At 45.1% G+C, this 23,534-nt stretch overlaps 1 protein-coding gene across 1 annotated transcript in view; it reads left to right on the forward strand.

The window, feature by feature from the left end:
• The window catches only part of Galnt17 (polypeptide N-acetylgalactosaminyltransferase 17), a 450,487-nt gene that overhangs the window by 210,680 nt on the left and 216,273 nt on the right, over window positions 1–23,534 (forward strand). The window contains 1 exon segment of the mRNA NM_001025112.2: window positions 2,497–2,663. Coding sequence (NP_001020283.1) covers window positions 2,497–2,663 — 167 coding nt within the window.

A 23,534-nucleotide genomic window follows, 5' to 3' on the forward strand; every position in this document is an offset into this window, starting at 1 on the left:
GCGCCACACAAACTGGGTGTGGCTGTGCACACCTCTAATTGGACGGAGACAGGAAGATTAAACGTTCAAGGTCAACGTTGGCCAACTTGGGTGACCCGAGACTCTGTATCAAGATTAATATATATGAAAAATAAAATCAAACAGGACCAAAGAGGTTATTCGTTTGGGGTAGCTGAGTATAAGCTGGGTATAGCCTCATCCCCCATCTTTAGTACGGTGAGTAATGGGCTACAGGGAAGCAGCTGCCAGACTCTCAAGAGCTAAGAAGAATGCAAGAATGAGTCCTGGGAGACCTGCTCAGATGCCATCATTCCTCGGGTCACTACCCAGTCAGTGAGATGACCCCTGCCAATAGCTCAGGAGTCTACCGATGGCCATTCTTCTGTCTTCTGCATCCCCGGAGAGTGAATTGACAGGGCCATAGCAAAAACAAGGCTATGTGATCCATGAATTCCCTGAGCAGTCTCCTCAGGAGGCAGGCATGGATATCGTAACAAAACTTTATTTTCTTTTGAAAATTGCTGGTGTGATTCATAGGGCCTGACACAACCCAAGCTGTTCAGCATAAAAAAAAAAAAAGACACATCTCTCCTCCCCTCCCTCTCTCCCTCCCTCCCTCCCTAGCATGTTCCTCCCATTCCCTCTCTTCATCCTATTTCCTTTCTTAGTTCCTTCAGGCTTCTATGCACCATGCAATATCACAGAGACAAGAGGAGTTAGATCTTTGTACCCCTTTGTGCATGCATAAGTGTGTGCGTGTGTGTGTGTGCGTGTGCGTGTGTGTGTGTGTGTGTGCTCGCGCGCACATGGGCAAATAGCTGCTCAGGCATCAGTTCTCAGGTTATATCTCTCTAGTTTTATTTTATTTCCATATTTAAGTTTTAAATCTCTATTATGCGAGTAGGTGTTTTGTCTGCATGTATGTGTGTAAGTACCACATGTGAGCCTGACTCTCATGGAGACCCAAGAGGGTGCCAGATTCCCTGGAACTGGAGTTATAGACAGTTCTGAACCGACATGGAGATTCTGGGGATCAAACCTGGCTCTTCTTTAAGAGCAGCCAGTGCCGTCATCTCCGGTCCCTTTATTTTTTACTTTTGGATGTAGGTTGTGCTTGGATGTGTGGGTTCATGGGTGAGTAGGTGTACATGTGTGAGCATACCTAGGGAGGCCTGAGATTGATGTCAGGAATCCTCCTCCATCACTCTTCCAGCTTATTTACTCAGGCAGGGACTCTCAATCAAACCCAGAGCTTGTCAATATGGCTAGTCTCTGTAGCCAGCTTGTTCTGGGGACTCTATCTTTGCCCTCTAAGCCTGGAATTCCAGATGGACTTGCAGCCCCAGTGTGCATTTAAATAGATTCTAGCGATCCAAACTCCCCTCCTCATGCTTGTACTGCAAGATCTCCCCAGATCTTACCTTGTCTTTTCATTTTTGCTTTAAACATCGTTTCTTACCTGCTGGGACTCACCAACTAGGTAGTTTGAATAGCTAAAGAAGTCCAAGGATCTGCCTGTCTCTGCCTCCCCGGCCCTGGGGTTACAAACATGTGCCACCACACAATATTTTTTTCTATACGGGTTCTGGAGATTGACATTGGGTCCTCAATGCTTGCACAGCAAAGACTCTCAACTGAGCCATCTTCCCAACTGCACGTTGGTTTTCTAATAAACCTCTCAGGCCATTAGACTATAGGGACCTTTCAGATTGCAACCCTAAGATCATTGAAGCAAGAGGTGTACAGGTAGGTACAGGAGGATGTATGTTCAAAAGTGGGTTTTCCTCCCTTTGGGATGATCAATTTGGGTGAAGTAGGCTGGATTCTTTTAATGCTTTATCGCTTAGGTTTATTTCACAATAAAACACCTAGTGAAGAAACACTAGAGAAAGGCTGGGCACATACATAGAACCGTTGGAAGAGTACTTCCTAGCCTGCACCAAGCCCTCGTAGTGCCCCAGCAACATATAATCTGGCTATGGTGGTGTACATCTGTAATCAGATCCTTAGGAATGAAGACAGGAGGAGGATCTAAAAGGGCAAAGTTATCCTCAGCCACCCAGGGAGTTTGAGGTTAGCCTCGGATGCCAGAAGCCTTGTCTTACATAAAGAATGAGAGAGAAAGATGGAGAGCCCGAGGGCGAATGATGAAACCTTGCCTTGTCAAAATCTAGTGAGAAATATTGTCGATATGGCTAGTCTCTGTGTGTAGCCATAACTTGTATGCTTTTTTTTCTTTCGTTTTTTTCTTAAAGATTTATATGTATATGTTTGTGCGCCTGAGTGTATGTATGTGCAGGTACCTGTGGAAACTAAGAGATGACGTCAGAGCCCCTTGAACTGGAGTTGCAGGCACTTGGGAGCTGCTCCATGTGCTGCTGGGCACCAACGTAGGGCCCTCAGCAAGAGCAGTGCCCTTAATCTCTGAGCCATCTCTCAAGCCCCTCCTCTGTCAACTCACTTCCTCTGATAGCCTTCCTGTTCTCCCTTCCCCAGGTGTAAGGAGCTCAAATACTCCAAGGAGTTACCCCAGATATCCATCATCTTCATCTTCGTGAATGAGGCCCTGTCAGTGATACTGCGGTCAGTCCACAGCGCCGTCAATCACACGCCCACACACCTGCTGAAGGAGATTATCCTGGTGGATGACAACAGCGATGAAGGTATGGGAGAAGACAGCCTGCTTGCAGGACTCGAGAAATTCTGCTGCTGTTCCTAAAGGAACCACGCCGGTGTCGGCATCTTTGGCTCCCTGGAGCCTATTGGAGAAAGGGGAGGGTCTTGGCAGACACTGGTTTATTACTATTCCAGTCCTCTAGGGATCCGTGCCAGATCAGTTTTAACTGTCTGCTTGATACAACAACTTAGAATCACACCTAGGAAGAGAGTCTATTATCTTAATCAGGTTGACCCGTGGGGCAATTTATGAAGGATCGCCTAGATTGTTAGTTGATCAGGAGGGTCCAGCCCATTGTGGGTGGCATCATTCCCTAAGAAGGGGATCCTGAACTATATAAGCCAGGAGAAAGTCAAATGACAATAATCAAGGAAGGACCCATCTGTTTCTACTCTTTACTATGGGTATAACGTGAGTAGATGATTGCCTCTTGACTGCCCCCATGGAGATGGACGTTGACCTTGAATTATGAGCCGAATAAACTGTTCCCTTTCCTAAATTGCTTTTGGCCAAGGTGGTGTATCACAATAATAAAAGATGATACTGTAACGGGCTCTTGTAAAATTACTGGGTAGATATGCAGTAGGTAAAATGCCTTCCCAGCAAGCATGAAGATCTGATTTTGATTCCTCAGAGTTTCCCCACCACACACACACACACACACACACACACACACACACACACACACACACACTCACACACTTTTTTTTTGAGATAGAATCTCTGTGTAGCCCTGGCTATCCTAGAACTCTATCTGTAGACTAGGCTGGCCTTGAATTCTGAGATCCTCTGCTTCTGCCTCCCTAGTGCTGGGATTAAAGACTACTGGGATTAAAGTCATGTACCACTATGCCTGGCTAGAACCCATGTTTTTCAAAAGCCAGGAGTGACATGTTGACATGTGCTTATGATCCAGGCCCTGGAAAAGAAGAAACAGGCAGATCCCTGGGGCTCATTAGCTACCCAGCCTCATCTAAGTGGTATACTCCAGGCCAGTGAGAGACCCTTTCTCAAAAAGGAAAGTGGACAGTTCCTGAGGAATGATACCTGAAATTGTCCTATGGCCTTGACATGCATACATACATGCAAAATTCAATAAATGTATAGGTAAAGTTAATAGAGTCAATGATGATGGCCCACACCTCAAATTCTAGCACTTGGGATGCTGAGGGAGGAGAAGCATGTATTCAGAGCCTAGGCTACATGGTAAGAACTTAATTACAAAGCAAACAAGAGTAAATTCCTTAGCTAAGACCTGTTACTTTCCCTTTTCATATTATCCAAAGAACACCAAAAGGAAAGTCTGTTTTCTTCCCCCTCTGCCTTTTACTACTGTCTCCACTGTGTTTTCCAAGACATGAATTTTAAAAAGAAAATGTTTGCTGTACCGAGTCAGTAAGAGGCTCAAAATGTAAAGATGGAGATTGCTTAAAGAAGATGCCCAACTTTGAACCTTGACCTGAACACAGACAGACAGATATGATCCGTTCAGAACATACATTATATTAGAATCCCCACACTGGCCACTGAATCCAAAATGATGGCAGGTGAAAACGAGCCGTGTTAGTTGGTCTTTTGAATTCAGCACACCTAGAAATAAGAGGTCAGCTAAAGTAGAAAGCAAGCAAGTGTTGCAGGGCCGTTATAAAACTGGAATGTCAAAAAAAAAAAAAGTACATTTGTGTGTGGAGGTAGATAGTGAGAATTGTGCTCTTATATCTGCTCACAATGTATAAATTCACCATGCTCACCACTGGGAGAAATCCCTTTGAGCTCAGGTCAGACAGGACAATTGCAGCAGAGCGAGCCTGTTGAAGATCCAGGAGACTAATCTTCAAAGTATCCATAGGATTAGGAATAGCCTAAGCCTCTTGCTCTGAGCAGAAAAATTAACCCACAAGGTGGTTTCAGGTTGGGAAGAAGGTGAGTTAAGATGATTCTTTTTCTGTAGCGTGATCTCCCAGAGATCAGGTTTGGATCAGCTTAGAAGTAGTCAAGTTTCCCTTGACTCTCTGGAAGCCCTGATTAATCCCCGAAGACTTGGTGACAATGTTCTTGGGCCCAGTAATCTGTCTTCTGTGGACTATCATCCAATGTATAAGTATTAACCACTGACTAGATTTTATTACTATTATTTTTTGCTCTTTATCCATTCCCTTTTTTCTTTCTTCTTCCTCCCTCCCTTCCTCCCTCCCTTCCTTCCTTCCTTCCTACCTTCCTTCCTACCTTCCTTGACAAGGTCTTACATAGCCCCAGGCTGGCCTCAAACTTGCTATGTAGTTGAGGATGACCTTGAACTCCTGATTCATCTGCTTCTACCTCCCAAGTCTTGGAATAGCAGACACCCGTCAGTATAACCAGTTTCTGTGTGACGGAGCTAGAACCCAAGGCTCCGTGCATGCTAGGCAGGCGCTCTACCAACTGAGCCACATCTGCATCCCCCTGGCTCCTCTCCTCTTTTCTGCACCACTTTGTTAGCCACAGCTCCTTCTAAGACTGACTGTGATCTTAGGAGGAGGAGATCCTATCAGTTCCTGGGAAGCTTGGGATTTTCTAGCAAACTCTCTCCCTAGTCTTGTTTATTTCTCTGTGGCCCCCTTGTATGTTCACTGCTCCCCCAACAAGAAACCTCTGCTTTCACATCCTCTCCCATTTTCTGACTGATGTCCCAATTGTCCTCCAATGCCCAACCTATTACTTCCCTAAAGAAGCCTTTGCTGGACCGTGGTGGGGGTTGGGGTTTACAGCGTATGGATGGTACCCATCCCTCAGTGAGTCAAATGCAGATTGATGGTTACTTTTAAATGTCAACTGGACACAATCTAGAGTCACCTGAGAAGAGAGTCTCATCGAGGGATTGTCTAGATGACATTGGACTGTGGATAGGTCTAGGGGGTGTTTGACTGCAAAGAAACACCATGACCAAAAAGCAAGTTCGATGGGCCCTCCCTTCTCCTTGGAGGCTGTTGGCTACCAGCCTACTAGGACAAAGAGCAGGATTCAGAAGGCCGTGAGTATGATTAAAAGATTTCCAAAGACTGCTGCCATGCGACAAGTCTACTTTATTGTTCCAGGGATAGAGTATAGAAGGGATTTTTTTAGGGTACAGGTGGAAAGGGCTGATTGGTCATAGCATCAAGTGGGCAGGAAGGTCTGATTGGTTATAATGCAGTCCCTAATTATCATGTAATTGGGAAGCCAGAAAGGGATTTATGCAGCTTTGCAGAGAACTCTGTACAAGGTCACTTTTCAGACAAGGCCAACCACCTGTGTTCAGGGACACTCTCCAGACAAAGACAGGCAAAGGCAGGGAAGCCCTCCTGAGAAAGCCAGCAATCATGGGAGACTGCAACCTTAAGAGCAGGGCTATTCAGGAGCGGGAGAGGAAATGGCTTTATTTGCCTCACACTTCCATATTGTTCATCATCAAAGGAAGTCAGGACAGGAACTCAAACAGGGTCGGAACCTGGAGGCAGCAGCTAATGCAGAGGGCATAGAAGGATGCTGCTTCCTGGCTTGCTCCCCATGGCTCGCTCAGCCTGCTTTCTTATAAAACCCAGGACCACCAGCCTAGGGATGGCACCGCCCACAATGGGCTCGGCCCTCCCTCATCAATCACTAATTAAGAAAATGCCTTACAACTGGATCTTACAAAAGCATTTTCTCAAGTTTCTATCTAACTCTAGTTTGTGTGTCAAGTGTACCCAAGACTAGCCAACACAGGAGGAGTATATCTTGATTGGTTTAACCAATGTGGGGAGACCCTTGCATTGTGAGCACCAGCATTCTGGCTCTGGGCTGGGTAACAGAAGATCCGGTGAGCTGAGTACTAGCCTGCACACATTCTGCCTGCTCCTGATTACCATGTGATGCTTCAGCCTCCTGCCTTGATTTCTCCACAGTGACGAGCTGGGTCCTGAAATAGTGAGTGACCCTTTCTCACCTAAGTTGCTCTTGTCAGTCGATGGGAAATGAAACTAGGACACCCCATGAGGTGGTAGAGCCTAGTAGAGCTGTGGAAGGGTAGGCAGATGTCACGTGTAGTGTGGCTGTTGATAACACGTAGAAGAACTAGAGGCCCTAGAGAGCAGAGACATCTACCCACAGTTCCATGAAGTAGCCACGAAGCCCACCTTTCTTATCATTTCTGGCCTCTACTCTCCACACTTTTGTTCAGTCTACACTTTCTGATTTACAGAATTCTGTGCCCTCCCTGTTGTCTTTGTTTTACCGAGACATTCTTCATAGCTATGCTTATGTAAATACCTTATATTAATGACCCCACACACTATATAATAATGACAGTTCTTAATTTCAGCTCAAAATCAATTATGTGTATACTTAAGTAGACTGAGTTGCATATATCTTAAGTCTCTGAGATAATGATGGTTTCAAATCTTCTACAATGACGGCTACTACTACTTCTTCTTCTTCTTCCGCCTCCTCCTCCTCCTCCTCTCCTCTTCCTCCTCTTCCTCCTCCTCTCCTCTTCTTCCTCCTCTTCCTCCTCCTCTTCTTCCTCTTCCTCCTCTTCTTCCTCTTCCTCATCTTCTTCCTCCTCCTCTTCTTCCTCTTCCTCTTCCTCTTCCTCATCTTCCTCTTCCTCATCTTCTTCCTCTTCCTCCTCTTCCTCCTCTTCCTCTTCCTCCTCCTCCTCTTCCTCCTCCTCCTCTTCCTCTTCCTCCTCTTCCTCTTCCTCTTTCTCTTCTTCCTCTTCCTCCTCTTCCTCCTCTTCCTCCTCTTCCTCTTCCTCCTCTTCCTCCTCCTCCTCCTCCTCCTCTTCCTCCTCTTCCTCTTCCTCTTCTTCTCCTCCTCCTCCTCCTTCTTCCTCTTCTTCACTTCTTAGTGGTGTTTGATTTTTGCTTCTCATCCTTTTTTTTGTATCCATGTGCCTTCTATGTTCACTACTACAGCAGAATGCTGTCTTTATCTTAAAAGCATTTGTTTTTCATCTCAAATTTAGTTCTTGAAGACTCATGGTGTTAATGCAATTTAACTGCTGTCCAAAATGAAAATGAAAAATGAAAATACCCTTTCTTTTCCAGACTAATAATTGATTTCTGATATTAAAAGTGATGCCCATTCTTTGTAGGATACTGTGAACATATCAAAAAGCAAATATAATTGGAAAAACAAATGCTGCAGACGTTAACTAAAGACGTGTTCATTTACACTTTCTGCCTTTTAAGAGTAAGCTTTATGTAGTTAAGATCTGATCGTGCAAACAAGTTAATAATCTGGTTTTTGTTCTCGAGACATAAAATACAATCACTTTTGTTTTTCCTATCAAAGTGAATATAGACATCATTCTAAAGAGATTTATGGATCTCTTCTAAGGAGGTTGGAATGGTTAAGGGTTATCCCCTGGTTTCAGGAGTCTGAATGGTCCGTCCTGAGGTTATGTTATCCCCTGGTCTCAGGCAGTAAGGGAATAGGGTGGGGACACAGCGCTCTGGTGGGACCATTCGTTTACTTTATGACTTTGAGTCTTTTCCCTGCATATACATCTGTGCAAATATGCGGTACCTCAGAGGCCAGAAGAGGGTGTCAGATCCCCATGGGCTAGAGTTACAGATGGTTGTGAGCCACCATGTCAGTTCAGAGACTTGAACTGCAATCTTCTGAACGAGTAACCAGTGTGCATCACTGCTGAGTCGCTTCTCCAACTCAAATTTAAATTTTTGTTTAATTATATTTGATGGGAGAGGGGCGGTGGCACTGCACGCATGAGAGCATGCATTTTCAAGTCAGAGGAAAATGTATAGAAACTGGTCCCTCTCCTCCCACCATGTGGCTCCCAGGGTTAGAACTCAAATTGTCAGGCTCCACAGTGGATGCTTTTACCCAGTGAGCTATCTCTCTAGCCTGGAGTGTTTTACTTTTTAGTGAGGTCATTTTTCACATTGTACATTTCAGGTTGCACATTGATGGTGAGTATTATCCTTCAATGGCTTTGTTTATCTTTTAGAGAAATTGACAGACTATGTTAGCCCATATTTGTGATATGTTAGGTTCTAGTAGTGTACAATTCTTGGTACTTAGACGTCACACCAAATCATTCAAGTAAAACCAGTCAATACTTTCTCTTCGGTGGATCCAGTTTCCATTCTTCTGGACTCACAGCATGTGGCCATGTAGTTTCTTCCTGGAAATAGTTCTCTTGGTAACTCCACACAATTCTGATTCCACTTTAAGCATCCATTAGTCAGGCCTAGGGAAGGAGACCTAGGAACCGGCCTAGGGAAGACTAAGAGAAGCAGAGGCAGGAGAATCACAAATTCAATTCTTGAATATATTACATGCTGATTTTAAGATCAGCCTGGGCAACATAATCTCAAAAATTTTGTGAAGTACAAAAGATCTTGGAACACAGATAAACAGTAGAATCTTCCCCAGTGAGGGGCTGGAGTAGTAGAGCACCTGCCTAGAATCCCCCAGTGAGGGGCTTGGGGCATGGCTCAGTGGTAGAGCCCCTGCCTAGAATCCCCCAGTGAGGGGCTGGGGACGTGGCTCAGTGGTAGTACCCCTGCCTAGAATCCCCCAGGGAGGGGCTGGATGCATGGCTCAGTGGTAGAGCCCCTGCCTAGAATCCCCCAGTGAGGGGCTGGGGGGTGTGGCTCAATGGTAGAGCCCCTGCCTAGAATTCCCCAGTGAGGGACTGGGGGCGTGGCAGAGAGAACTAGAGGAGAATGCTTAAAAAGGTGACACCTTAGTGTGTCTGCCTGAAGTTTCAGTGCCCCGCTGCAGAGCTGATCTGTGCACCGCTGTCCATCAGAGCCCCTTCCCTCATCCTTCTCGTACTTTCCTGCCTCCTCTCTGATACTTCACCCCTATGACTCTCTTTTTCTTAGTTGGTGCCTTTATGCAGGTAAAGCACTGCATCTAGAGGCTCCCGAGAAAAGACTTCAAGGTAGAGATAATCATTTGAGATCAGGTCTAAAGATGACCTCCTCCCTGTCTTCTGTATGATGGATGGTGGAGTTAAATGTCACTTTCTTTTAAAAATGTTGGTGGCTTCGCTCTGCTGTTTTCATTCTGCTGGGTTTTGTTTTGTTTTGCTTTACGAAGAATCAAAGACCTTCCAATCCCTGATCTTTTTTTAACATGCTTTTCAACCCTTTTCTTCTTCCTCTCTGGAAACGTGGATAATCTTCATTTTTTTTTCCTAGAGCTTTGAATGCAATGAGGAAGAACCTGGTCAGGTTCCATCCAGAAGACTGACCCCAGTATAATTTAGGGGTTTTTTTTTTTTCATTTTTCCTGTTCTATGTGTGTGCATGGACACATGAGCCACGTGGTTTGGGCTAACTTGACACAAACCTAGACATATCTGGGAAGAGAGTATCTTAATTGAGAAAACACCTCCATAAGATTGGCCTATCAGCAAATCTGTAAGGCATTTTCTTAATGAATGATTGACTGGGGTGGGGGCAGCCCATGATGGGTGGTCCTGAATGGGAAAACAGACTCAGCCAGCCATGAGGAACAAGCCAGTAAGAGGCACTCCTCCAGGACCTCTACTTCAGTTCCTGCCTCCAGCTTCCTGACTTGAGTCCCTGCCTCCAGCTTCCTGCCTTGAGTCCCTGCCTCCGGTTTCCTGCCTTCGGTCCTTTCCCTGAAAGCTGTAAACTGAAGTAAATAAACCCTTTCTGTCCCATGTTGCTTCTGGTCAAGTTGCTTTATCACATCAATAGAAACTCTAAGACAGCAGATGTGTACTTTTTTGCCCATGTTAGTACACACATGTGCACATGAGCACACATGGAGGCTCAAGACTCATACCAGGAGTCACCCTTCATTACTACACCTTAGTCATTGAGGCACTGCCTCTCCATCAGACCCACAGCCGGTCAATGGTGACTCTACTTAGCCAGTTGGCTTTGGGGCTCACCTGTCTCTCTTTCCAGGTCTAGAATTGTAGAGTTTCGGGGGATCCCAACCGCACTCATTATGTGTGTTTATGACAAGCACTTTAACTTTTTTAAAAAGTTGGTCTCCAGATTTTTTTTTTTTTTTGGTTCTTTTTTTTCGGAGCTGGGGACCGAACCCAGGGCCTTGCGCTTCCTAGGTAAGCGCTCTACCACTGAGCTAAATCCCCAGCCCCGGTCTCCAGATTTTTTAAATGATTCTGATTTTTCAGTTATGTGTACGTGTGCACTTGCATGGATGTATGTCCATGTGTGTGTATGTACATACCTTGGTAGGCCAGAGAAAAGCTTCAGATGCTCTGACATTGAAGTTACAGGCAGCAAATAGCCCATCATGGGTGCTGTAAACCAAACTCGGGTCCTCTGAAAGAGCAGCAAGTGCTGTTGGCCACTGAATCGGCCCTCCAGCCCCTCGACCTTTTTACAAAGACAAAGAGTTTTATCCTCTGCTATAGGAAGCCCTCAAACTCTTAGGGATCCCCCAGTCTCTCAAGGGCTGGGATTACAGGAACAGTAAATATATTTGGATCGGTTTGTTTCTGTTGGTTTTGAGAATTCTCACTATGAATCCTAGTCTGGTCTGGAACACTTGATCTCCTGTCTCTGTCCCCTGCTTGCTGGGACACGTGTACATCACCACACCTAATTGTTTTTTCTTTTTCCTCATTAATACATATTAACTATATGAAGGAATAGGTTTCATTATACCATTTTCATAGATACAAACAATATACTTTGGTGATATTCACCCCTCTGTTACTCTCATCTCCCTCCCTTCTCCTTTTCCCTCCCACACTCTTAGAGTCCCACTCTACTTAAATGTTTTCCTCCTACCCATCACTTCCATATATAGGAGACTACACCCTATCCTGGTTAGTGTGACTTCTCCACTTAGCACAGCCTATGAGCATCTGACCAGAGTGCCTTAGGGGAAGGATGCCCAGATCAAATTGGCCTGTGATGTGACCATGTCTGCAGAGAATTTGTTTTGACTGTCAATTGATGCAGAAGAGCTCAGCCCACTGTGAGCGGCACATTCCCTAAGGCAACTGGTCCAGGACTAAGAAAAATAACTAAGCATGAGCCTTCAAGTGAGTCAGCATACAGCATTCCTCAATAGCTATACTTCAGGTTCATGTCTTAGATTCCTTCCCAGGATCTATCAAGGGTAGGTGGCAACTTAGGAGTCTTCAAACAAACCCTGTCACCCTCAGGATTCTTTCGTTAGGATTTTTTATCACAGCCTTCTCCTGTGTTCGTCCTTCCTCATCCCCTCTCTCTCATTGTTCCAGCCTTGGACACCGCCAGTGGGATGTGACCCCCAGGTCACACATCAGATATTCTGCATATCGGATGTTTATATCATGATTCATAACAGTAGCAAGATTACAGTTATGAAGCAGCAATGGAATAATTTAATGGGTGGCGGTCACTGCACCATGAGGAACTGTATTCAAGGGTCACAGCCTTAGGAAAGCTGAGAACCCCTGACTGAGCTCAACTCTCTAATTTCTCCATCTTTCCATATAAAAGTCTTTCTTATTCATGTTTCCTTTTCCTTTCCTTTTCTTCCTTCTCTTCCAACGTCTTGAACCTTTTCTGCTCTTATAGCTTTAGATCCAAGTTATTCATTTTATTACCCAAAAGTTCCCTTTGATAACATATTGTCTTGACTTAATGGAAGTAGTATGTTTCCTTATTCCCTGCAGGATGGTAATACTGTATGTGTGTGCGCGCGCGCGCGCGCGCGCGCGCGTGTGTGTGTGTGTGTGTGTGTGTGTGTGTGTGTGTGTGATTTTGCTTTTAGTGTTTCTTCCTGAACTGTCTGTTTCCACAAATAGTCTTTCTCTCTCTGTTCTTTACGTCTTATCTTCTGGGTTAGAAGCTTGCCCCAGATGTCCAAGATATCTATTGAGCCTCGTGTTCTACTCACGGTGACCCCCTTAAATGGCACATGCACACACAGAAGTTAAGGGAAGGATGAAGATTTATCATTTAATGAGCATCAAAATTCAGTTAAAAAAAAGAGAGAAGTCCTGGAAATGTTAGAGTAGCTGCATAATACTCTGTCCTGTTGGGCTTAACACTTCAGATGGCTAAAATGGGATCTCCCGTATACTAGCCATACACTCTAATGCCTCACTGGGGATTCTAGTCAGGGGCTCTACCACTGAGCCACGCCCCCAGCCCCTCACTGGGGGATTCTAGTCAGGGGCTCTACCACTGATCCACGCCCCCAGCCCCTCACTGGGGATTCTAGTCAGGGGCTCTACCACTGAGCCACGCCCCCAGCCCCTCACTGGAGGATTCTAGGCAGGGCCTCTACCACTGAGCCACGCCCCCAGGCCCTCACTGGAGGATTCTAGGCAGGGACTCTACCACTGAGCCACGCCCCCAGGCCCTCACTGGAGGATTCTAGGCAGGGACTCTACCGCTGAGCCACTCCCCCCAGCCCCTCCCTGGGGGATTCTAGGCAGGGCCTCTACCACTGAGCCACGCCCCCAGGCCCTCACTGGGGGATTCTAGGCAGGTGCTCTACCACTGAGCCACGCCCCCAGCCCCTCACTGGGGGATTCTAGGCAGGTGCTCTACCACTGAGCCACACCCCCAGCCCCTCACTGGGGATTCTAGGCAGGGGCTCTACCACTGAGCCACGCCCCCAGCCCCTCACTGGGGATTCTAGGCAGGTGCTCTACCACTGAGCCACGCCCCCAGCCCCTCATTGGGGGATTCTAGGCAGGGGCTCTATCACTGAGCCACGCCCCCAGCCCCTCACTGGGGGATTCTAGGCAGGGGCTCTACTACTAAGCCACATCCTAACCCCTCACTGTAGGATACGAGGCAGGTTGCCAAAGTACATCTCCAATCTTGGTTATTTTTGTGGTTCTGTTGACATTGTGTCCTTCTTAGCCCAGGCTGGCCTTCAACTCATATTCTTCTTGCTTCAGTTTCCCCCAGCACTGGGACTCATAGGTGTATACCACCATATCTAGTGCTTCTCACACAGTTTATAAAGTTGATTAGATGCCATCATGTCTAACCCTCCAAAGCTGTGACTCAAAATATCCCTTTGAGATATATATATATATATATATATATATATATATATATATATATATATATATATATATATATATATATATATTATCTGCTAGCAGGCATTACATCTTGTGGGTTTCTGTGTGATCTGGTAGGTTACGTAACTTGTCATTGATATCATCTTTAGAATGAGAGCACCTGGTGGTATCCTTTCTTGTTCAGTTGTATTTAAAAGTTGTGCTAGGGTTAGAAAACTTTTTTCTTCCTAAGTGGAAGGTTCTACCCTCTGGTCTTCTAGAAAGGACTTTGGAGAAGCATCCATCTGGTATTGTTCGCTTTTCTTCTGGGTTTATAATTGCCAAGATAGAAGAAGTCTTGTGTTTGGGGGAGATAACATTCTCCCTGTGTTGGTGAGGCTCTGATTGACAGAGGCAGGAGATACGGTGTTATCACAGGGCTCCACGCTTGGCCAGACACTCTTCCGGAGAATAGCACCTACCTCTCCTCCAGCCTGGATTGAGCTTCCTTAATCATAAATGATTCTTGTTGTTGCCTCCAACCTGATCACTGCAATGTGACAGCAGTGGCTCAGTGGCTCTCTCATCACAGCTGAGCGGCACATTTGCATTTCTGCGCCTGCACTTTTAGGCTGTGTGTGGAGAGTTGTAAGGAATATGTATGTAACTACATGAGAGAGGGGAGGAGGGGGGAGGGGGAGGGGGAGGGGAAGGGGAAGAAGGAGAAGGAGAAGGAGAAGGAGAAGGTGAAGGAGAAGGAGAAGGAGAACAGCAGCAGCAGCAGCAACAAGAGCAAGAACAAGAACAAGAAGAGAGAGGGAGGGATGGAGGAGGAGGGGAATGGGGAGAGGGGGAGAGAGGGGGCGTGGAGATCCATCAAAGCTCTCTATACCACCTTGCCTTTTTTTTTTTTTTTTTTGGTTCTTTTTTTCGGAGCTGGGGACCGAACCCATCAAAGCTCTCTATACCACCTTGCCTTTTTTTTTTTTTTTTTTTTTTTGGTTCTTTTTTTCGGAGCTGGGGACCGAACCCAGGGCCTTGCGCTTCCTAGGTAAGCGCTCTACCACTGAGCTAAATCCCCAGCCCCACCACCTTGCTTTATAAGGAAGAATGAAGGGCTCAAGAGTCAGCTCAGTGGTTAGGAACACCTGCTGCTCTTGCAGAGGACCTGAATTTGAGTGGCTCACAACTGCTTGTAACTCCAATTCTAGGGAATTCGACACCTTCTTCTGGCTTTCCTGGGTACCTGCAGCCGCTCATCTGCACCTACAGAGACCTACACATACACACAATTAAAAATAAATCTCGGGGGAAAAAATAAACACTGAACAAACACAGCAGTAACAGAAACCATTTAATTTCAAGCAAATATAAATGTATCAAATGACAAAGTGATGGCTGAATCCCTTCACTCTGTTTCCGGTAATGGTAATGTCCCACTAGACTCTATTCCACCGTTATATTCAGAACAGTCGTTCACTTGAATTCCATCTAAAGAACTCCTCCTGATTTCAACTGTTTTTGTAATTTTTGTGTTTACATGTTGTTCTATATGGCTTTACTTATTTTTAAGCTCCTAAATACTAATTCTAGGGCTTCATCTGTCACTGGGAGGGAGGCTCTATACAAGTGCTCTACTGCTGAACAATGACCCCAGCACCACACTAGGACATTCTTGGTTATCACCCTTCCTCTGAGCCACAATCAGCCCCTCACTGGGGGATTCTAGGCAGGGGCTCTACCACTGAGCCACACCCCCAGACCCTCACTGGTAGATTCCAGGCAGGGGCTCTACCACTGAGCCACGCCCCCAGCCCCTCACTGGGGATTCTAGGCAGGGGCTCTACCACTGAGCCACGCCCCCAACCCATCCCTGGGGGATTCTAGGCAAGTCCTACCAGTGAGCCATGCACTCAGCCCCTTAAAAGAGATTCCAGTCCTGATTTGCTGTTCACCTTTTGTTAATTCGTTTCTTTCTTTGTTTCTGAGACAGTATCTCTTGTTAGCTTCTTAAGTAGACTAAACTGGCTGTCCAGAATACTCCAGGGATCCACAAGTCTCCACCTTTCCAGGCCTAGGATTGCTAGTAAACAGCATCATATCTGGCTTTCTTTCTTTTCTTTCTTTTTTTTTTTAAATTGGATTCCAAAGAATTGGTCTTGAACTCTGAAGAGCAGTGGTTCTCAGCTTGTGGGTGGAAACCTCTGAAAGACCATTGGAAAGCACAGATATGAATATTACAATTTGTAACAGTAGCAAAATTACAGTTACAAAGTAGCAGTGAAATAATTTTATGGTTGAAATCACCACAACGTGAGGAACCGTGTTAAAGGGTGGCAGCATTAGGAATGTTGAGAGCCACTGTTATAGAACAAGTTTTATTCTGACTGAGTTGTGTCCCATATCCCTGTCATGTATCTTGATGTGTCTCCCTTAGGTGGAAAATGTGTGTCTATTTCTACAAGCTGTTTACAGAACATCATGAGACACTTATGTGTGAGCATTTCTTGAAACCTCCCTGGAGCATTTGACTCGTTCCTAGGACTCTCGCCGTGAGCTCAGACCCCACAATGCCAGAGAAAGGGAATTGGTCACTTAACTTGCTTTAGTTTTCCCATCTCTGACCGCCAACCGCATTTAAAGAAAACCCAAGGAAGGAGCAGCCCAGTGCTGAGATGCCTCCCTGTGGTCTTGAGAGCTTTTCATGTCATCTGTTTTGTTCTGCTCGGCTCCTTAATGATGGTGACTCCCGCTATTTCAAGGGAAGAGGTCTGCCGGCCTCAGAGCATTCAGAATCAATATCACAGTAAATAAGAAACATAATGAAAGAAAAACACACTCCAGTCTGTAGACAAATTTTATCGCTTAAATCCACATGTTGTTAGGGTCGACTGCCAATACCAGATATTTAACTGCCTTTCTCCTGTGTGTGTGTGTGTGTGTGTGTGTGTGTGTGTGTGTGTGTGTGTGTGTGTGTGTATGTGTGTGTGTGTGTGCGCGCGCGTGCGTATGTGTGCAATCTTGAATACATGCGTTGTTCAAAGGACCTATTCAGATACTATTTTTTCTCCTTTCTTCCTTCCTTCCTTCCTTCCCTCCTTCCTTCCTTCCTCTTTCTTTCTTTTCCTTTGTTTTCTTGAAGCAGAGCTTGTCATTCTTCTGAAGCTTGCCAAATAGGTGATGCTTACTAGCTAGAAACCCTTGGCATCTTCCTGAGTCCACTTCCCCAGACCTGGGATTCCAAGTTTGTACTGAGCATTATTTAGAAAGAAAACTTAGTTCTGTGGGTTGAATTCAGGTGCTCATAACAACATGGCAGGCACTTCAGCCACTAAGCCATCTTCCCAGGCCTTGCCTGCTACTTGTCATATGGGTGGGGTGGCCAATGCTCTCTTGCTTTAAGAATAATCACTGGAGACATCACAACCTCAGTTGTCAGCTACCGTCACTTGTACTTACTGTGTTTCGGGTTTCCTTACCTGCTTATTTATTTGTGGCCATGTGTTTGTGCCACAAAACGCGTGTGGCAATCAGAGCACAAGTGGATGGGGGTCTGTTCTCTCACACAGCTGTCAGGGATGGGGCAAATGCCTCTACCTGCTGAACCCTATCACTGATACTCAAGAGGGGCGCTGAACAGATGAAGCAGAAAGCATGATTTTTTTTTTTTTTGACAACGGAGTTGAAAGCTATAGAGGTTTTCCTTTTCCCCAGAGCCCCTCATGGATGCTCAACGTAGAGTAGTGTATTGAGTTCAGTGCTTGGAATTCAGAAACTCGTTGTCTCTTCTCCTGTCTTTGGCTTTCTACTTTGCTTCCTTTTATCTCACCACAGGGTTGCCTGTAAATGCTTTCAGGGTTGCACAAGAACATTCCTCTTAAACCTCCTCCATTCTTCTTGAAGCTTCTTGTTCTCACCTCTTCCCACCCCTCCCCCAACCCCCTCACTCCAGCCCTTGCCTTGATAGTCAATGAGTGCATTATTTAAGACTGTAAAGCTGGGAGCAGCTCAGAGAATAAAACATGTAAGATAGCCATCTTCTATGTTATTGCGTTGTGTGTGTGTTATGTATGCGTGTGTAGACGCGTGTTCACATTTGGAGCACACTTGTGTGTACGTGTACATGCGTGTGTTTGTCTAAGGGAGGTACAGGTGCTGATATTATGTGTCTTTCTTTATCATTCTTCTCCTTAGGTACCAGACAGGGTCTCTGACTGATCCCAGATCTTCCCAAGTCCCAACGGTCTAGCTAGCTAGTTTGTCCCAGGGATCCCTTGTCTCAGCCTCTCAAGTGTTCGATTACAGGCAGCCACCATACTGCCTGACTTTTACTTGGGTTCTGAGAATCTGAGCTCCCGTCCTCCAGTTGGCACACTGTAAGCACTTTATCTACTGAACTATCCCCAAAGGCCAATATCAAGAACGCATGTCTGAATGTATCCTCACCCTGAGTCAGGGTGTCAGAGATGGATGTGTCTACGCCTTGGCATTATTATCACAAGAGTTTTGTAACACCTTGACTCCTTCAGTTTGATGGTTATGATGGTTCGTCTCCATTGCCAACTTGGCTGGATTGCCAGTCACCTAGGAGACATGGCCTCCGGTTATATCCATGTGTCTCTGGTTGTTTCCAGAGAGGTTTCACTTAGGACTGAAGACTCTCCCTGAATATGGGCAGGGCAGGCCTACAGACTGGGGGTCTCAGAATGAATCAAGAGGAAGTCAGCTGACCCACCGCCCCCCACCCTTCCCTTTTCTCTGCTTCTTTATCTACTTACATGTGAAGAGTCAGACTCACACTGCTACTGCCATACCCCACCCTACTCCCACCATGACAGAACAAACCCTTCTAAACTGCAGGTCAAAAGTAAACCCCCTCTTCTCATGAGGCATTTGGTCAAGAGCTCTGAGAAAAGTAACTAACACAGTGGTGTTACCTAAACTTCCAAAGGTTCCCTCTGTACCTCATACTGGTGATCATGCTCTCTTGATTGGCCCGATGAGCCACTTCTGTATTGACTACATCAGTGGAAGGCAACCTAGAAGGGTCAATATCTGCTTCCAGTCCAAAACGTGAACCCATACTGCTATACCAGCATCCTATGACTGGTGTAGACCTCTACCCCCTTCACTGTTGGGAATTCAGGGTTTTGTTTGTTTGTTTGTTTGTTTTGTTTTGTTTTTAACATTTTTCTTTTATTGGATATTTTTATTTACATTTCGAATGTTATTCCCTTTTCCAGTTTCCCCTCCAGAAACCTGCTATCTCCCCCTGCTTCTATGAGGGTGCTCCCCCTTACCCACTTCCTCCCACCTCCCTGCCCTGACATTCCCCTAAAATGGGGCATCAAACTTTGACAGGACCAAGGGCCTCTCCTCCCATTGATGCCAGACAAGGCCATCCACTATTACATATGCAGCTGGAGCCATAGGTCCATCCCTGTGTACTTTTGGAATTGGTGGTTTAGTCCCTGGGAGCTCCGGGGGATTTGGTTGGTTGATATTGTTGTTCTTATGGGGTTGCAAACTCTTCGGCTACTTCAGTCCCCATTCTCAATTCAATGGTTGGCTGCGAGCATCTGCCTCTGTATTTGTCAGGCTCTGGTGTATTTATCAGGATACAGCTCTGTTAGGCTCCTGTCAGCATGTGCTTCTTGGCATCCATAATATTGTCTGGGTTTGGTGGCTTTATAAGCGGTGGATCCCCAGGTAGGGCAGTCTCTGGATGGACTTTCCTTCAGTCTCTGTTCCACACTTTGTCTCCATTTTTCTTCCTGGGAGTACTTTTGTTCTTTCTTCTAAGAAGGACTGAAACATCCACACTTTGGTCTTCATTCTTCTTGAGCTTCAAGTAGCCTCTGAATTGTATCATGTGTAGTCCAAACTTTTGAGCTAATATCCACTTATCAATGAGTACATACTATGGGTGTTCTTTTGTGACTGGGTTATCACACTCAGGATGATATTTTCTAATTCCATCCATTTGCCTAAGAATTTCATGAAGTCATTGTTTTTAATAGCTGAGTAGTATTCCATTGTGTAAATGTAACCACATTTTCTGTGTCCATTCCTGTTGAAGGGCACCTGGGTTCTTTCCAGCTTCTGGCTATTATAAATAAGGCTGCAATGAACATAGTGGAGCACGTGTCCTCATTATATGTTGGAGCATCTTTTGGGCATGTGCCCAGGAGTCGTATAGTTGGGTCCTCAGGTAGTGGAATGTCCAGTTTTCTGTGGAACCTTCAGACTGATTTCCAGAGTGGTTGTACCAGCTTGCATTCCCACCAACAATGGAGGAGTGTTCCTCTTTTTCCACATCTTGCCAGCATCTGCTTTCACCTGAGTTTTTGATCTTAGCCATTCTCACTGGTGTGAGGTGGAATCTCAGGGTTGTTTTGATTTGCATTTCCCTGATGACTAAGGATGTTGAACATTTCTTTAGGTGCTTCTTGGCCATTCAATATTCCTCATTTGAGAATTCTTTGTTTAGCTCTGTACCCCATTTTTAATAGGGTTATTTGATTCTCTGGAGTCTAACTTCTTGAGGTCTTTGTATATATTGGATATTAGCCCTCAATTGAATGTAGGATTGGTAAAGATCTTTCCCTAATCTGCTGGTTGCCATTTTGTCCTATTGGCAGTGTCCTTTGCCTTACAGAAGCTTTGCAATTTTATGAGGTCCCATTTGTCGATTCTTGATCTTAGAGCATAAGCCATTGGTGTCCTGTTCGGGAAAAATTCCCCTGTGCCTGTGTGTTCAAGGCTCTTCCCCACTTTCTCTTTTATTAGTTTGAATATATCTGGTTTTATGTGTAGGTCTTTGATCCACTTGGACTTGAGCTTTGTACAAGGAGATAAGAATGAATCAATTTGCATTCTTCTACATGCTGACCTCCAGTTGAACCAGCACCATTTGTTGAAAATGCTGCCCCCCCCCATTGGATGGTTTTAGCTCCTTTGTGAAAGATCAAGTGACCATAGGTGTGTGGAATGATCTGGTGGCTAGATTTGTTTGTCAATTTGCAGAAGTAGAGTCACCTGGGGAACATCTTAGTGAGGGACTGTACACATTGACTGGCCTGTGAACATATCTGTAACAGATTGTTTTTTGTTTTCTAAAATATCTTATATTTATTTAAACTTTATTATAAAGAACTTTCAAATAAAAACCACCACACAGTGAAATTGACCAGACTCCAAGTCAAAGAATTTCTATATAAAATTATCATTCTGAAGCTCTGGGACTTCAATTGCATTATGCTTCCACTACTGAATATATTTTTATATACTTAATTATCCACAAATAAAGAATGAAAAACCCACGAAAGATTTAAAACTAGAACAATTAGTTCTATATCTTCCTCTGTGACTCAAGTGTCTACCACCTGAATTCAGACCTTCATTATCACCCAATATTTCTCCTTTCTCATTTCCCTTTATACATGTTACATTGTACGTTGGAAGACTATCTTGGTTGTTAATTGACTTGAGAAGGCCAAGCCCACAGTGGGTGGTACCATTCCCTAGGAAGGGGGTTTCTGAAGTGCATAAGAATAGAGAAATTTGGGGATTTAGCTCAGTGGTAGAGTGCTTGCCTAGCAAGCGCAAGGCCCTGGGTTTGACCTAGGCAGGCGATCAAGTGTGCGTTTCTTTCTGGTCCTGACTGGGGATGTGATGTGACTAACTGTTAGGAGCTTCTGCTCTGACTCCTTCACCATGAGAGATTGTAACATGGATCATGAGTTGAAATAAATCTTTCTTCCCCTCAGCTGCCTGTTGCCAGGCATTTTATCACAGCAACTGAAATGTAAGTAGGACAAAGGGCATGTATTTTTCTGGGCACTTTCTATGCAGTCACATTTGTTCTTTGTATATCCCCAGGTAAGGAGTAATGTAGCACACACTGGTAACTTTTCTGTAAGCGAATGCACTTCAGAGCCTCTGAAAGGAATGTGATTTCAAGACAAGTTCATGTCAGGTAGCAGAACAGACAGACAGCAGATTTCATAATTTTACAAGATGTGAGCAAAGGTATCACTTACAAACGTGGTGAGCTTGGAAAGATTACTCTTCCTTAGTCCCTATGCATTGCTACAACAAAACACCGAAGACTGGATAATTAATCAAGAATGGAAATGGAGAATTTTGTGCTTATGGTCCTGAGACCTAGAAAGTCCCAGGTCAAGGTACCAGCGGACCAACTGACTTCTTTGGACCTTTCATAAAGGTACTGATATATCCTATTCATGATCCTCCTTGTTATATAGCCATCTCTAATCAGGAAGGTTAGCTTTTATTGCTATTGTTTCAGTACTGGATCTTGAAACAGGGCTTTTGTGCACGATATGCAAGAGCCGGGGCACTGAGTGGTGACCCCAGGCTATCACTGGGACAATTAGGCAGATGTTCAACCACTGAGCCACAACCTCAACCCTTACTTGGAATTCTACTGCTGAGCCATGACCCTAGCCTGTTACTATGGGATTCCTTCTAAATGCTCTACTGCTGACATTCATAGCCATTCTCTGGGCACTTCTAGGCACGGCTGCTTTTTACTGAGTCACACACCAGCCCCTCACTGGGAGAATCTAGGCACAGCTATTCTACTGAGCCACACACCAGTCCCTCCCTGGGGGATTCTAGGCAGCCATTCTATTTCTGAACTATATCCTAAACTCTGCTTTAAATTTTATTTGGGGACTTTGTCTCATTCCATAGCCTAGTCTGACCTTGAACTCACAGTGACCCCCCCCCCCCCCGGCTCCGTCTCAGCCTCCTAAGTGCTGATATTACAGATGCATCCCAGCAGGAACAGGTATGGGTCTAGTTTCCATCTTATAAATACTAGGACGACACAAATGCTCTCTGTACTTCGATTTTCTCATCAATAAACTGATGATCATAACACCTTTTTACCTAAATGGAGTCTCCAAGGGGGACAAGACCAGTTGAGATAGTTAAAGTTACAGTCACTGGTGGCCTTCAATAAAGACCTAATAAGCATTAAAAAAGGGATCGTGCCTCATTAAAGTTTGCGAGACATCCTCATTAGATTATGAAAGGGGGTCTAATCTCACTGAATGGTATGTTCTGGAGCTTTTCCTGATTAGCTGACATTTCTACTCAGCTTCGTTAGCAATTCGGGGATATAAATATTTCATTAGTGATACACCCAAGCCGAGTTCTCTGGATGTTTAAAACACAGTGATTATCAGGGTAGGGACTCTGTCTTGCTGAAGCCAGCCTCACCAGACTTATACTTTTGACTCTTTCTTGACCTGGGTACCCTTCAGAGCCACCCACGGGGGCCTACCTATACGATTATGTATTTTGTAAATAAATTATTTTATTCTGTAATTATATGTCTGCATGCATGTGTGATGCGTGTATGTGTGTGTGCGTGCGTGCATGTCTGCGTGTGTGTGTGTGTGTGTGTGTGTGTGTGTGTGTGTGTGTGTGTGTGTGAGAAAATGTGCATGTGCAAATGTAGGTGCATATAGAGGCCAGAGGGGCATCAGATCCCCTCGAGCTGGAGTTACAGGTAGATGGAAGTTGCCTGATAGGGGTCCTGAGAGCTAAACTTGAGCCATCTCTCGACATTCCCCATCTTTTGTGAAATTATGAAAAATAAGAGCTTTTGGTCTTTTGCATAAAGAAGATTGTCCCTAAGTATATAAACTTCAGGATACATATTTCTTTTGAAAAAATACCCAATTTTTAAACATTCAGAGAGAGAGAGAGAGAGAGAGAGAGAGAGAGAGAGTGTGTGTGTGTGTGTGTGTGTGTGAACAAGAGTGCTCATGAAGTACAGAGAAGGTGTTTTATCTCCTAGAACCAAAGCTACAGGTAGCCGTGAGCTGCCTCATGTGGATT

This window comes from Rattus norvegicus, chromosome 12, assembly GCF_021556685.1.
Source record: "Rattus norvegicus strain SHRSP/BbbUtx chromosome 12, alternate assembly SHRSP_T2T, whole genome shotgun sequence".
Lineage (NCBI taxonomy): Eukaryota > Metazoa > Chordata > Mammalia > Rodentia > Muridae > Rattus > Rattus norvegicus.